This window comes from Bos taurus, chromosome 10 (assembly GCF_002263795.3).
Source record: "Bos taurus isolate L1 Dominette 01449 registration number 42190680 breed Hereford chromosome 10, ARS-UCD2.0, whole genome shotgun sequence".
Lineage (NCBI taxonomy): Eukaryota > Metazoa > Chordata > Mammalia > Artiodactyla > Bovidae > Bos > Bos taurus.
Window position 1 is genome coordinate 86,259,008 of NC_037337.1, and position 15,803 is coordinate 86,274,810.

The 15,803-nt window shown below is 44.4% G+C and overlaps 1 protein-coding gene across 1 annotated transcript; it reads left to right on the forward strand.

The window, feature by feature from the left end:
• Positions 1-532: 532 nt before the first annotated feature.
• Positions 533-7,548, forward strand: EIF2B2 (eukaryotic translation initiation factor 2B subunit beta). Its single transcript, NM_001015593.1, has 8 exons — positions 533-724; positions 829-949; positions 1,110-1,258; positions 2,166-2,329; positions 3,452-3,547; positions 4,471-4,608; positions 5,656-5,722; positions 6,996-7,548. Exons 1-8 carry the CDS (start codon positions 562-564, stop codon positions 7,151-7,153), a joined length of 1,056 nt encoding a protein of 351 aa, NP_001015593.1. The 5' UTR covers positions 533-561; the 3' UTR covers positions 7,154-7,548.
• The last annotated feature ends 8,255 nt before the right edge of the window (positions 7,549-15,803 follow it).

Sequence of the window (15,803 nt, forward strand, 5' to 3'; positions counted from 1 at the left end):
TTGCCATCAGGTAGCTCGGTCTGCTACAGAGATAGAGGCGCAAACGAACCAGTATCATGCAGTGTAACAGCATTATAATGGGGCGTCTGCCCTAGGGGTAGTGGACCCTGGAGCGGCACTCTGATCGTCACCGGAGCTGAGGGACCGGGAAGGAGGGCTGCAACTTCTCCAGCGTAGCCTCGGGAAGTAGTGGGGGCCTTTCAGACTGGCTGTTTCCACAGCAACGGGACTAGCCATCCTCTTGTGGCGTCAACCGTCAGGTCTTCAGCGATCCAGAAGCCAAGAAAGGACACTTCAGCCTTCCAACCTCTGAGGCGCGCGGACGCTCGGCGGTAAACGCAACACATCGAGTTCCAAGAGTCTGATTGGCTCAGTCAGGTGGCGGGGGGGCGGGGGGGCGGGGGGGCGGGGGGGCGGGAGTTAGCAGCGAGGGGCGTGGCCCAGTCTTCTCCCAAGCGAGAGTTTTTTCTAGCAGAGCGGAAGCCGACCTCTCCTGCCCCGGAAGTCCAAGCTCGACGTCTGCCCGGGGTGGATACCGCCGGCAAGGCGGCTTTTTTCGCGATGCCAGGGGCAGCCGCCAAGGGCTCGGAGCTGTCCGAGAGGATCGAGAGTTTCGTGGAGGCGCTGAAGCGGGGCGGCGGGAGGCGCAGCTCCGAGGACATGGCCCGGGAGACTCTGGGACTGCTTCGCCGCATCATCACGGACCACCGCTGGAGCAATGCAGGTGAGGCAGGTCTCTCCCCTTTCTGATCCCGATTCCAGGGCGGAAAGTCGCCCAGGAGCCACGCCGCGGCCTTCTCGCGCTCACCTTTTCTCTTTGGGCGGTAGGGGAGCTGATGGAACTGATCCGGAGAGAAGGCCGGAGGATGACGGCCGCGCAACCCTCAGAGACCACAGTGGGCAACATGGTGCGGAGAGTGCTCAGGATCATCCGGGAGGAGTATGGCAGGTCAGGCCCACGTCCTGGAGCGGGGCTTGGGCCCAGTGAAGCTTTTTGCACGGGCCCCTCTCTCTCCCTGCTTGGAGCCTTTGTTGGAGCTGAGTAGCTGTCGTTACTTAAACGACCACATCTCTTCCCCCAACTCCTTTGGGTCTTGTTGCCTTCGTAGACTCCATGGACGCAGCGACGAGAGCGATCAGCAGGAGTCTCTGCACAAACTCTTGACATCCGGGGGCCTAAGCGAGGATTTCCGTTCCCATTATGCTCAACTCCAGTCCAACATCATTGAGGCAATTAACGAGCTGCTGGTGGAACTGGGTGAGTCCTGATCCTTAGGTGGACGGGACAAGTTGCAGGCAGATGAGGGAACAGAAGACCCTGGAAGTTGTTCATAAGCAGAGATGGAAGATAACCAGTCTTCTGGTTCTCATAGGTTTGCCCTCATCCGGATTAAGAACGATTGGAATAGGTGGCAAGACTAAGATAACCCTTTCTACATTTCCTTACAGACTGACCCCTTATCTACTGCAAATCCACTGGGCAGAGACTGTTTGGGAAGAGCTTTTATTTTTAAGATGAACCTCTGAAAACCACAGTTGATAAACCCTTTTTCACTAAACTTGAAATTTTACAGACACACACATATACATACCCATATGCATACACACAAGCCACTTCTATCCCCCCTATTTTTGTGACCTAGGAGACCAGATATTTATTGCGGTCAGTGTTCCCAGGAAAGGAAGAAACTGGGTCTGTCTGTGCACTGAGCTGCTTCTTCCAAATTCCTCCCCTGTTTTTCTTATGTGTCCTCCCTGTCAGGTGGAGGCGTTGTGGCCACCTTTTGGAGGAGGAATTCTTTTAGAGGGAAACTCTGTTTACCCTACTCTCAGCACTTTCAGATTTCCTAGATGGGACATCTCTTGCCTAAATTCATTGTCTTCAAAGTCAGTCGTAAAGAACTAGTTCTGGGGCGAGGTAGGGGTGAGGGGAGTAAGTTGATGAGTAGGGCAAGAGGGTAGGCTGAGAGCTTGGGAGCTAGAAAACCATGGAGGGAGGCTTTTAAGGAAACAGGACATTTCACGTTTAGTCCATTGACCATGTGTTACCAGGCTCTGCTAGGTGGGCAGTGTACAAAAGGGCACATGTCCCTTTCTGTTCTCTCTCAAGTCTGTGTTGTAGCGTGACTGTGTCATATTTTCCATGCAAAACTGGCTTCTCGCAGAAGGGACAACGGAGAACATCGCAGCCCAGGCCCTGGAGCATATCCACTCCAACGAGGTCATCATGACCATCGGCTTCTCCCGCACGGTGGAGGCGTTCCTCAGAGAGGCTGCCCGAAAGAGGAAGTTCCATGTCATTGTGGCAGAGTGTGCACCTTTCTGTCAGGTATGGGGACTGCTGGGGCTGCTAAGAAAAATTTAAAATGAGGAGAGAATAATGCCATCTTTGAATCGATGCAATTTAAACATTGAGGATATAGAGTAAAACATTTAAGAGAATTTTACATTGTTGATCCTGTGAACTTTCTTAAAATATTCATTTAAGGAAGTTGAGTGAACTACTTGGCCCAAGAAAAGATAAATATTATTCTTTCAGAAATCAGTTCAGTTTAGTCGCTCAGTCGTGTCCTACTCTTTGCGACCCCATGAATCGAAGCACGCCAGGCCTCCCTGTCCATCACCAACTCCCGGAGTTCACTCAGACTCACATCCATCGAGTCAGTGATGCCATCCAGCCATCTCATCCTCTGTCGTCCCCTTCTCCTCCTGCCCCCAATCCCTCCCAGCATCAGAGTCTTTTCCAGTGAATCAACTCTTCGCATGAAGTGGCCAAAGGACTGGAGTTTCAGCTTTAGCATCATTCCTTCCAAAGAAATCCCAGGGGTGATCTCCTTCAGAATGGACTGGTTGGATCTCCTTGCAGTCCAAGGGACTCTCAAGAGTCTTCTCCAACACCACAGTTCAAAAGCATCAATTCTTCAGGGCTCAGCCTTCTTCACAGTCCAACTCTCACATCCATACATGGCCACAGGAAAAACCATAGCCTTGACTAGACGGACCTTTGTTGGCAAAGTAATATCTCTGCTTTTGAATATGCTATCTGTCAGCATAGGGTAAATGACCTTGGGGATGACTGATGCTTGGTCTGATCTCACTCAGTCTTCAGGTAAATAATAGGTCTCCAGAAAGGAAATATGTAAGTATGCAAGGATGTTGTAAAATAATGAGCCAGGAGCTGTCCTGTGCGCTCTGCCCAGTTACACAAGCAAGTTGTATTTCCAGTTCTGTGCCTGTCCCAGCACTGCTGGGGAGTAATAAACATTAATTAGCTTCCCCTGGGCTTCCTGCCGCTTCCCAGAGAACACCTACCAGATGAGTTAGTTACTGTTGGAAGTTGCATGTTGGATATGGCCAGTGTCACACAGTCCCCCAGATCCAGTTATGTTTGAAAGCTCTTTCTCTCTCTCCCGCTCTTCCTCTCAGCGTCAACCTTTGTCTCCAAATGCAGGGTCATGAGATGGCAGTCAATTTGTCCAAAGCAGGTATTGAGACAACTGTCATGACCGATGCTGCCATTTTTGCTGTTATGTCAAGAGTCAACAAGGTGGGTGTATTTGGGTTATATTATGTCAAATTTATGAAGATTATACTTTAAAATATTAATATCTGCCCCCCTCCCTGGCCCCAAGATCTATAAGAAGAGAGAAGAGTTTCAAAAGAGTTACCTTTTGAAAACACATACGTGGACCTTTTAAATCTCTTATTCTAATGTTGATCCCCCCTCTTTATTCCTCCCTTGGCTGCTGCTGCTGCTAAGTTGCTTCAGTTGTGTCCGACTCTGTGCGACCCCATAGACAGCAGCCCACCAGGCTCCCTTGTCCCTGGGATTCTCCAAGCAAGAACACTGGAATGGGTTGTCATTTCCTTCTCCAATGCATGAAAGTGAAAAGTGAAAGTGAAGTCGCTCAGTCCTGTCTGACTCCTAGCGACCCCATAAACTGCAGCCTACCGGGCTCCTCTGTCCATGGGATTCTCAGGGCATCCATGGGATTCTCAGGGCAAGAGTACTGGAGTGGGTTGTCATTTTCTTCTCTGTCCTCCCTTGGAGGCACCTCATTTTGGTTAAAGGATTGAAAGAAATGAAATGGGACTAAGCTAATCTTGTCAGCATGTTAGGGATCTGATAAGAGAGCTGCCCACTTCTGCTCAGAGAGCTTGGTAGTGGTGGATGGTAGAAGAAAGGCTTCCCACTTCTCAGGAGGTGTAGCAGATAGATTTCCAGGGAAGACAGGGCTAAGAGTAATAAACACTGCAGTTTTCTGTGTTCATTTTTCCCTTGGAATCCACTTTTCTGCTAGAACTTGTGATCTGAACCTAGAATCCCTTTCCTTCTACTGGTGTGTGATCCCCACGCCCACCCCTTGCAGAAGGCCAAGACTGGGGGCTAAGCATTCAGGTGCTCATGCCCAATGGCTTGTTGAAGGCTCTGTTCTCAGGATGGCTCGCTTCTTTCTTCCTGTCCCAAAGGTGATCATTGGCACAAAGACCATCCTGGCCAACGGTGCCCTGCGAGCTGTGGCAGGAACTCATACTCTAGCACTGGCAGCAAAACACCACTCCACCCCACTCATCGTCTGTGCTCCTATGTTCAAGCTTTCCCCACAGGTATGTCTGTCTGTCTCTAGCCAACAGAAGGAAGTCAAAGTATAGGTTTGAACTCTAACCTTCAGCCTTCTCACTCTGGGACTTCTCTTTATCTACATTTACTCAGTGGATTAGACCCAGTGGAGACTGGAAAAGGCCATAGTAGTCTTGATCCAGGAAGAGCCATTGATAGTTACAACCTTTCAGCTTCAGGAGGTCAAAATTATAAGGTCAGGATAATATGTAGTTGGGGAAGGCCCTTTGTCTACATTGCCACCACTCCCCTGTCACCCTGACCATTTCTGAAAATGCCAAGCAAGTTGAAACTAGAAACACAGAATTGGTTTTTATTTGTCATAGTTCCAGGGACTGTATTCTGTAGCCTGAACACAAGCAGTTACTAAGTAAAGAGTCATTTTACCAGTGATAGAAACTACTTGCTTTGAAAATAACAGCCTATCTATATAGGTGTCTCTCTATAGGTGAGACTCTATAGGTGTCTACTCATAAAAAAATTGAAGTGAAATTCACATAACACACAATTAACCATTTTAAAATGTATAGTTCAGTGGCATTTAGTACATTCACAGCATTGTGCAACTACCACTCTTTAGTTTCAGAATTTTTTCGTCATCCCAGAAGAACACTCCGTACCCATTAAGTAATCACTCCCTTCTTTCTTCTCCCCATCTCCTAGTGATTGCTAGTCTGCTTTGAGTCTCTATGGATTTGCCTAATTTTGATATTTCACATAAAAGGAGTCATACATTATGGACCCTTTTGTTTCTGATTTCTAAATATTTGGGGAGTTCATCTGAGTTATAGCACATACTTTATTCCTTTTTTGTGACTGAATAATGTTCTGTTGTATGGATATACCACAATTTAATCATCCATTCATCTGTTGATGAGCATCTGGGTTATTTCTACCTTCTGGCTTTTGTAAATAATGTTGCAATAAGCCTTTGTAATCAAGTGTCTGGATGTCTTTTTATTTCTCTTGGGTGTATACCTGAAAGTCAAAGTGTCAGATCTCTCTTTTTTTCTTCCTAATTTTTCCTTTTCCAGTTTCCCAATGAAGAAGATTCATTTCACAAGTTTGTGGCTCCTGAAGAAGTCCTGCCTTTCACAGAAGGTAGAGAAGTTGCTTGAATGTGTATGGCACATGCATTTGGTGTGTTTTGGATTTTTGTGTATGTTTGTTTTGGTCTTTTGGTGGTCAGTGAAATTGAACGTTGTTGGGCTGTGTTTTATTAGTCATACTTTTTGTGGGGACTGTTCTTTTTAGCATCTTAGAGTGTTTGCGGACCTGACCTAATCCATGTTCATTTTCTTCTGAAACTAATATATTTTAGCTGAGTTATGGGGGCCATGGAGGGTTGGATCACCCAGCATTGACTGGGATTGGCTTTACAAGTTGTCTGAGATACAGGCAACAGCCCAATCAGAAAGTGTACTTGATTTTGGTTGCTGCAGGGAGTCATTTTGGTGATGTGACTGCCAAAGAAGCAGGCTCTGAAATGTTACTTATAAAACTTGCCTGTAGCCTGGACACTTTTGTGTGTTGGGGACCTTTTCTCTGTCTTCTTCTGAAGGCAGCAACTTAGCTCAGTGAGCTTGCTGCCTCATCAACAGTTTGCATGGTCTTTAACATCCTCAGGGAGCAAAACATAGTACTTGGAGTGCTTATTCTTCTTGGAAATTTAATAACTTCAACATTTATTCAAACATTCATTCTTTCAAGAAAGATTTATGACTCTTGAGCACCCACTGTGTATCCAGCACTATTTCAGGCGCTAGGGATATAACAGTGATTAACACAGATGGGCCCTGCTCCCCCAGAGTTTATATCATGTTGCAAAAGACAGACAAGAATATGTCAGGGCATGGAGTGTTTTAGGAAGAAAATATGGATGATATGATGGAAAGTGACTAGGGGACTACCTTAGACTGGGAAAGGGACTTAATGAGATGGCATTTCAGCTGATTCCTGAAGGAATAGAGCCTGCCACATGAAAGCGAAGGAAAGAGTTTTCCAGATGTTGGTGCAAAAGACCTGAGTTAGGTACATGCTTAGCCAGGTCGAAAAAGATGACCATGTGGCTGGAGAGTACTGAGCAAGAGGGAGAGCGATACAGACTAGAGTGTAGTGCAGTGGGGAGGGCCCAAATCTTGACAGCTGCAATCCCGAATTTGAAACTTTTTTTGCCTTTCTATGGGAAGGTATTGGAGAGTCGTAAATACAGGGCAGATCGTGATCAGACATCTTTTCTTCTGGTTTGTATTTTGCTACAGCTTCCCTTCCTTGGGGTGGCAAGTATCCCTGTGTTATTGAGCCTAGAATCCATGAGATACTTATTAGAACAGGAGCCTCGGTTTTGTCTTCAGCTCATGTGATTGCCTTTCAGGGGACATCTTGGAGAAGGTCAGTGTCCATTGCCCCGTGTTTGACTACGTCCCTCCAGAGCTCATTACTTTGTTTATCTCCAACATTGGTGGGAATGCACCTTCCTACATCTACCGCCTGATGAGTGAACTCTACCATCCTGACGATCACGTCCTATAACCACCACTCGTCCTAAGCAGAAGCTGCTTAGGCAAACACAGAACAGAGAGGAGATTTCTGTGCCACAACTGAAATGCATCTTCCTTGTAATGGGGGAGCGGACAAGAGTCAGCCTTAGAAAACCTGATACTGTTTCCTGCCATTTCGGTCATCCCATAATTGGGATGCATCTCCAGGACTGTTCTTTGCCTTTTGGATCTTACAGAGCCAGCAGGGCTTGATCTCTTGATTTTGGAGCCTCTTAGTGACTTGGAGCATCTGTTTCAGGAACTTAAACTTTCCGGCTTGGTGGTGTTTTAAACACGACACCAAAGACTTGCTGGGCTACAGGTTTTTGCTCAGAAAGACTGCCACTCCTTTTCCGAGGCCGTGCCAATAAAAGCTGCTTGAAGGTTCCTGAGTTGGTTTGTTTATTGTTCTGCTCCGACTGAACTGCCTGAAACAGCAGCAGCAGAACCCTTTGGTGTTTTCATAGAGGGCAGTAATTAGAGGTAACAGCCTAAAACAGAAATTCAGATGAAAGTATTTATGATTTCCTTTATAACTCACTGGAAATGGTCCCAAACAACTCGTTAATAATCCAAGACAGTGGTTCCAAAATCACTGATCATCAGAATCATCTGGGAGCTTAAGAAAATATACAATCTCAGCCTCCATCTCAGACCTACTGCATCTGATCTCTGGGTTGGCTTAGAGTGTCCTGGGAATATTCTTAGAGCGTCCCGGAAAAGGACCCCCTCATGTACTAATAATAGAATTGCAAATTGATACAACCTTTTCCAGGGCAATTTCAACCTTCTAGATTTATTTTTGCAAGCACAGAAAGACATAGGCAAGAATGTCCATTGTAGCAGCTGTAATGTCACAGCCTAAGGGTGCAGCAATATAGCATTTTATATTCTGTTAGTTAAAAACAAGAAAGGTTTATAAATGTGATCTACTTGATGATGTATACATTGCAGTAGAGGTTTCAAAAGGTGACGGAGATCAGTGTCTGGATTAAAGACATTTTGATTGATTCATCTGGTATTTAATTTGAATTAGTTATCAGTATTTTAAAATCTGGATGTTACACATTAAATAAATTCAGATTTCTTCCGTCTCCTGAAGAGTTGGTGAACTCTGGGCCCGCACTCCCAAATGCAAACAATTTGACTATAGGTGGATAGTTTCTAATTCTAGTAAATGGGAAGCCCCGTTTTCTGCAATTCCAAGCCAGGTTCACAAAACTCATTTATATTGTCTGCTGAAGCCTTATGGGCATCTGAGTTGTGACCCTTGTGTTAATGCATGGGATAGATTTATAAGCAAGTCTAATTTTATATTCTATTAACCAAAAACAAGCTGGGGAAAAAAACAAGCTGCAGGGCAATCTGCATGAAATGATCCTTAGCTCCTTAAAACAAATTATGTGGATGCACAGGATAAAAATCTTGGAAGAATTAACACGAAACATTGGCAAGCAGATTTTATTAGGATATTTATTTAGGATATTGTTTCTATTCTTCATGTGTGCTACTTTAGTGATTTATGTTTTCAAAAAACCTCCTCAGGTCAGATGATCTGGATGCCATGTTTGGGAAGCATGGTGCAAAGCAAACTTAGGGCCAAGATACCCCAAGTGTGCAAGGGAACCCCCGCCCGGGGATGCTTGTCACAAAGTCAACCTCTGGCAGCAGTGTCTATGAGGCAGAAGGTGGAAGTTCTAGGAATCTGCATGTTTAAAGAGCATCTTAAGGGATTTTACCAGGTGATTTTGATATTTGTGTTTTGGTAAACACTGGCCAGAAGGTAGACAATGAGGGAAAGGCCTCTACTCTGATCCTGCTTGACGTGGGCAGATCTTTGCCTTTGGACTCTTGTCTTCCCTGAGAGAGGGAAAAGACAAGACTGAAGAGAGTCAGTCTAAAGGACTGATCTGAAAGCTCTCTGACCCAGAAGAGCCCGGCTCACACAGGTCTTTGTTGTCAATTATTTCTTAAAACATCTAAGACCACATGCTTTCTCGGTAAAGAGGCTTGTAGCTACCCGTTTCGAGCAGTCTTTGAAGGCGCCCATCCTAACAGCGGCTCGCCTGGATATGACTGTGCTCTGGAGGAAGAGAAGGAATTTAAATCTGTTTCTGGAAGTGTGTTATGATACTTGTCCTTTGTGCATCTTAGTCTCTGGGTCTAAGATTAGCACCAGCATCCGTCCCAGGCATCCCTGAGGTGGACGAAGGTTACCAGGGTAGAGGCTTTCCGTCTCTGCGGCCAGCTCTTACAGTGCCTGCAACAGAGCTGCACGGATGTGGATTCTTTAGACTTTAGAACTTCAATTAAGTAAATCCCACTATGCTATTTATATACCTCGCTTTTCTATTTCTCTTTCTCCCTTTTCCTGCTTGAGGAAGAGTAAATATTGGAAGGGAGAACCTGATCTAAGCAGGGGGACACCGAGGTGTTCATGTCAGCTTACTACCTGTCAGCCTTTGTTTGAACTTGCTTCCCACCCCTGCCTTTGCAGCAGAGCTCAGAAGAAGCTCATTTAAAAACAGTGGTAGCTTAGAATTAATCAGGGATTCTATGGACATGAAAGTCTTCCTGAATATGCTAAATAAACCAAGTTAGGTCACTCACTCCGTAGAGTTTGTAAAGACGCATTTTCCCACGGTTTGTATCTTCCAATTTGGACAGCGGGCAGGAAAGGCACAAGTTCCTGGAACTCAAATAAGGAACAGAAATTCCTAATATAGCCTCCTAAGAGAAGTCTCTGAAAAATACTCTACCAAGAAAAACTGAAGTGTAAAGTGATACCTCAAAAGAAATGCCGGTACTCCTAAGATCGTAAGTTTCACAGATGTGCTTGAAAGCCATTTCTCAAAGTGAGCTGTTGCAGCAGTTTAGGTTCATGAAGGCTGCCCAGCTCACAGTTCCACCCCTGAGCTCCCTGACTCTGTGATACCACATATGTAAACCTTGGTACAGCAGCATGCTTTGCCATAAAGATAGTACCAGATGGGGATGTCATTATTGTAAAGGCTCCATACTATCCACCTGTCCTCACAAAAACTCCACTCTGCAGACACGCACCCAGTTGACACAAAGGAGCTATTTTGAAATGTGGTTTGGAAGTGTTTTTCTTATCTGGTCTACTCTGCTCTGAATTACCCTTTCATTCACCAAACAGTTGTTCCAGGATGTTGCACAATGGCTAAGCAATTGTTATTAATAAAGAGCTATGGTCTAAGCTTTCAACCTTTACAACACGTGGGACTGCCTTTCAAGCCTAACCGCACTTGAAATGATGATCTCCTGATGTTTACATTAAGTACTGTCATGACGAGAAGGGGCCTTTCAGTAGTGTTTTTGCAGGCATGTTATTTTCATTTAGAATTAAGACCTGCCTAGAGGAGAAGGAAGCTACTTAAAAAGTTGACAAGATTCATAATTTATATGTAAAATCCTGCAGTTAACTTCTATTAAAAGAGAGGTGGTAGCATACTTAAGTAATGATAAACTAAGAGCAGTGATGAACTAATGATAGACTAACTCCAGACTACCTTTTTTTTTTTTTTTAAATCACATTTGGATACTCTTTGCTCTTAAAGTAAATATGAGCAAACTGTTTAGTCAGGCAAGTTGTACAGGGAAAATCTGGCCAAATCCAGCTTCACACCGCTACTTGAGTCACGCTAGCTTACTGGCTCGATAGATTGCAAAATAATAGATACTCAGATTTCCACAGGCTTTGATCAGGTTGCCTGAACTTTATCAGATGTTTCTTGATAAAACTGAGTGCTCTGTGACAAACGGGCATGGGATGAAAGTGATTCAAGGGCTTGAAAAGTCCTAAACGATAGGATCACTTTTTTTTTTAATCGCCTCCACAATTTCTGCAGCAATATGTTTAGAAGGGACTCACTAGAGGTTACTGAATGATAAACAAATGAATAAGTGGAGGGATAGAAGGGAGGAATTTGGTGCAGATTATCCAAATTTTTGGTTTCCCAGGCTTCCTTCTTTTCCTCTCTGCTGAGCCCCACATTTTGCCATCTCAGTGTTGAACAATTTCAGCTGAGAAGGGGTGAAGACAGGCATGATATACAGTGGCAAACACAGCAGTCAGTTCTCATTGTTAGCCTGCTTGTGTAAAGCATTTTGATGAAAGGGGGTGTGCTTCAGTGGAAAACAGGTAAGGAGAGCCTGTTCTTTGTGCCAGAAAGTGCTCTTCCCTCCCTTCAGGTATGCTGGTGCTGGCCCCCGCCTGAGGCTTCCGCTGAACCTGGTTGTCAGTTCTGTCTAGGAAATGATGGGCTGCATCTGTTCTCACTTGGCATGGCTTCCTCAGCCCCCGACACATCTCCAGAACTTGGCCTTGAGCCCCCTCCTGCTCTGACCTGTTTGGACTGCCTTGTTCTTTGTACTGTCTGTTAGGCTCAGATCCCAGCTGTTGATTTCTGTCTGACCTTTTCCCTTGCTCTGATGGCTGATTGCTAGATCCTCTTCATTTTCAGCTACTCAAGGAGTTCCACCTCCCCACCTGGGTTCTGGACTTTGCCCTAGCCCCCTCCCCAGCCTCTCCTTTTCCTTCTAGCCTACATTTTAAGCTTTGCCAAATTTATTTCTTAGAAAAAATTCATTTATTTTTGGCCACATGGCTTGTTGGGATTTTAGTTTCCAGGCCAAGGATTAAACCCAATGAAAGCATGTGAGAGAGTGGCCAGGATCAAACCCAGTGAGACAGTCCTAACCACTGGACGGCCCAGGGAATTCCTGCCTTGAGTTTTCTGATACTAGCTTCTCAGTTCAGTTCAGTCACTCAGTCATGTCTGGCTCTTTGAGACCCCATGGACTGCAGTTATTCCCTGTCCATCACCAAGTCCCGGAACTTGCTCAAACTCTTTTTTTTTTTTTTCTTGCTCAAACTCTTATCCATCGACTTGGTGATGCCATCCAACCATCTCATCCTCTGTCATCCCCTTCTCCTCCTGCCTTCAATCTTTGCCAGCATCAGGGGTTTTTCCAATGAGTCAATTCTTTGCATTAGGTGGCCAAAGTGTTGGAGCTTCAGCTTGAACATCAGTCCTTCCAATGAACAAAGAGATCCCAGGACTGATTTCCTTTAGGATGGACTGGTTTGATCCCCTTGCAGTCCAAGGGACACTCAACAGTCTTCTCCAACACCACAATTCAAAAGCATCAATTCTTCAGCGCTCAGCTTTCTTTACTAGCTTCTATTGCCATCTTAATTCTGACCGTAGAAGTATCACCTTTTGTTTCAATAATAAAGACATAGCTGTAACTCATGGTAATCCCTACACCTAGAGGAAGTTACCATAGTCTATCATTAGTTTCGGGCTTCCTTGATAGCTCAGTGGGTAAAGAATCCACCTACCAAGGCAAGAGACACAGGAGATGTGCGGTTTGATCTCTGGGTCAGGAAGATCCCCTGGAGGAGAAAAAATGCAACTCACTCCAGTATTCTTGCATGGAAAATTCCATGGACAGAGGAACCTGGCAGGCTACAGTCCATGGGGTCGCAAAGAGCCATTCCCAACCGAGCACATGGCACACACAGTAGTTTCCTTGTCTCTCTCCCTGACTGAATCTAAGCGTCTTGAAGGTATACACCTGTATTTCCCAGTGCGCTTCTGATGAGTGTTACTGACAAAGGAGCTCTCAAGAATGGTTTTGTTGCACTTCTCATCTCTCAAGTTTTACTCTGAAGTTAACGAAGCCTCCTCCACCAACCAGAATCAAACAAAGTTGAACCACCCCAGGTTTACAATCTGATAAATCCCTAATAAATTAAAATATGTTGGGCAGTGTCGGGTAATAATGGGAAGGAGGGTGCAATGTGAAGTCCAACAGACCTGGGCTTTCTCACGCTCAGCAAACCTGTTAACATCTCTGAGGTTAAGAAGTCTCACTGCAAAAGAGAGATATTAGCTTCCTAAGGGGACTTTGTCGGAGAAGACAATGGCAACCCACTCCAGTACTCTTGCCTGGAAAATCCCATGGATGGAGGAGCCTGGTAGGCTGCAGTCTATGGGGTTGCGAAGAGTCGAACACGACTGAGCGACTTCACTTTCACTTTTCCCTTTCATGCATTGGAGAAGGAAATGGCAACCCACTCCAGTGTTCTTGCCTGGAGAATCCCAGGGACAGCAGAGCCTGGTGGGCTGCTGTCTGTGGGGTTGCACAGAGTCGGATATGACTGAAGCGACTTAGCAGCAGCAGCAGCAGGGGACTTTGTAAGGATGAGAGATCACGTATACAAAGCGTTTGGTATATAGTGAGCCCTCAGGAAACGGTAGCCAGCATTGTTCTTGGAGCCGGAAAACATGGATGCCATGCTCTGCTTTACTTATTAGCTGTGTGATGTTAGACAATATTTTTCAGCCTTGGTTTCCCACTTTGTAGAATGGAGAGAATAATTACCACCTTATTTCACGGGTTGCCAAGAATTCAAGTAAGTTACACAAATATAATTTGTAAACCTTAAAACACCATATAGGAAATAATGATTACCGTGCTGTTTGAAAATTAAATGTAGGTCTGCTCTTATGGCACCTGATTTAAAAAAACTTAACAGAATGCTAACAGGCAATAAAAGTAATGATATTTTTTGCTAATTGGTTGATTTTGTGCTGATGTGTGCTGCTGCCTGTATAAATTATTAAGATAGAGAACACTTTGTATTATATGTGTGTTTAATTGAATTCTGAAACTTCAGTGGAATTATAAAACCTTGGCTGTTTTAGGTAAATTTTGGAAATAACAAATTCATTTTCTTTCTTATTACCTGAATGTGATAGGATAAAAACAGTAAGGATAACATGTATATAGTGACTACATAACCAGTGTTTTTACCCTTTTGTTATGATTGCTGCTATGTGAAATTAAAGATACTAGATTGATGTAGCTATGTAATCAGCATTTTGACTCTTTGTTATAAATCATTTCTGCTGTGTAAAGATAAAGATGGGTAGATTAATAAAAAATTGTTTTGAGAAAGAATAATTATCTCTTGCATTGCTAGAGTCAAGGCTGGCCACGATGACTGGCTACATGATTTCTGGAGAACTTTTTCTAGTCTCCTGCTCAAGAACAGAGTTTGGGATTTTTAGCAAAACCTTGTGAAATCGCACCCCATCATCCTAAAGTAAGAGGCATAGTAAGACTCTTTTTTAATCCTACAGATTGGTCTGACCTAAAAAGATTTTTAAAACACCCAGGACAGCTGACCTCCATGAAGCTCTGGGGAGTAGAGGCAGAGGCCCAGGGGCCACAGCACCCCACGGCTCCTGGAGGCTGAGGCCCTGAAAACACTCTCCTTTCCAAGGTCATACCTCCTAGCCTATGAAATCATTTATACGTATTTAGAGGAATAAAGGCCATTTTTAGACAGTGGCGCCTATTCTTCCGGGGTCCAATTACATAATTCTACAAGGATCCCCTTGAAACCCAGTGAAGGCTTTCCCTAAACCTTCTGTGAATGCGCTACCTCATCACTCCCATAAGATTCACTGCAGGGCTCCTGGCAAGTGAATTTTTCTTCCATGAGGACAAACTTGTTTCCTGTATTAAAAGAGGAAGAAAATCATTCCATTTGCTACACAGGCCAGTGTAAGCAGGCTGGCCAGGAAATACAAAAGTAGAAATTCTCATTGCAACATCTTTCTCATCATATGGCCTCCCATTCAAAACACATCCCATCCCAGACATATTACTAGCTTTGTTTTTGCTTTTTCTTTCTCCTTTTATAGTACTTTAGTCTCTTGAGTCTTATTAACCGGAAATCAAGTCATCTAAAAAGGTGGGGCAAGTATGGATTAAGAGTGGCATAACAAGCATTTGCAGAAAGATCAGTCCTGGTCCCAAATGAAATTATGGGGCCATTAGATATGTGTACCACAATAAAAGCAAGATGCAATTTGAAAGGGACCAAAATAACACTTGTCTCCTGAAAAAGTGTAGAGAATGTGTCTGGTTAGGTTAAAAGAATTAATGCTGCATTTTTGATACGAAAATTGCTTTCACATTAAGAGAGATACTTTGTGTACAAAAAAATATTTTCTAAAACAAGCTCACAGCACTTTAACCATTTTACTGGTCTGGGATATGAACAATATCAGTCTCTGAGAGAGGGGGGTTTATTTATTATTCTGTCTTATATTCTTGTACTTATTAACATGCTTTATGAACAGTAATTGGTTCTATCAAATAATCATACCTATGTCTTCTATCAAAGACTTCTATTGGTAATCTCCCTCAAAATAGACTCCTCAATATAGAAGACATATCCATGTCTTCTATCAAAGGCATTCTGTTGGGAATCTTCCTCAAAATAGATTCAGGTGAAATTAGGTTATTTGTGCATTTTGTGAACTACCAAAACTTGAGACTTCATTTATTGTTTTTTTTTTAAGTTTTTTAAACTAACTATTTTTGGCTGTGCTTGGCCTTCGTCGCATGGGCTTTCTCCAGTCGCGGCGAGAGGGGCTACTCTCTAGTTGCGGTGTGCTGCCTTCTCATCGCAGTGGCTTCTCTTGTTGCAGAGAACAGACTGAAGGCGTGTGAGCTCGGTGGTTGTTGTACTCGGACTCGGTTGCCCCTTTCACATGGAATCTTCCCAGACCAAGGATTGAACCCATGTCCCCTGCCTT

What these genes read in the sequence shown, in the direction of transcription:
- EIF2B2 (NM_001015593.1), top strand. Translation starts at nt 562, where the DNA reads ATGCCAGGGGCAGCCGCCAAGGGCTCGGAGCTGTCCGAGAGGATCGAG. An exon ending in ATCCGGGAGGAGTATGGCAG is followed by an intron (nt 950 to 1,109) that starts GTCAGGCCCACG and finishes TTGCCTTCGTAG; the next exon opens with ACTCCATGGACGCAGCGACG. An exon ending in TTATGTCAAGAGTCAACAAG is followed by an intron (nt 3,548 to 4,470) that starts GTGGGTGTATTT and finishes CCTGTCCCAAAG; the next exon opens with GTGATCATTGGCACAAAGAC.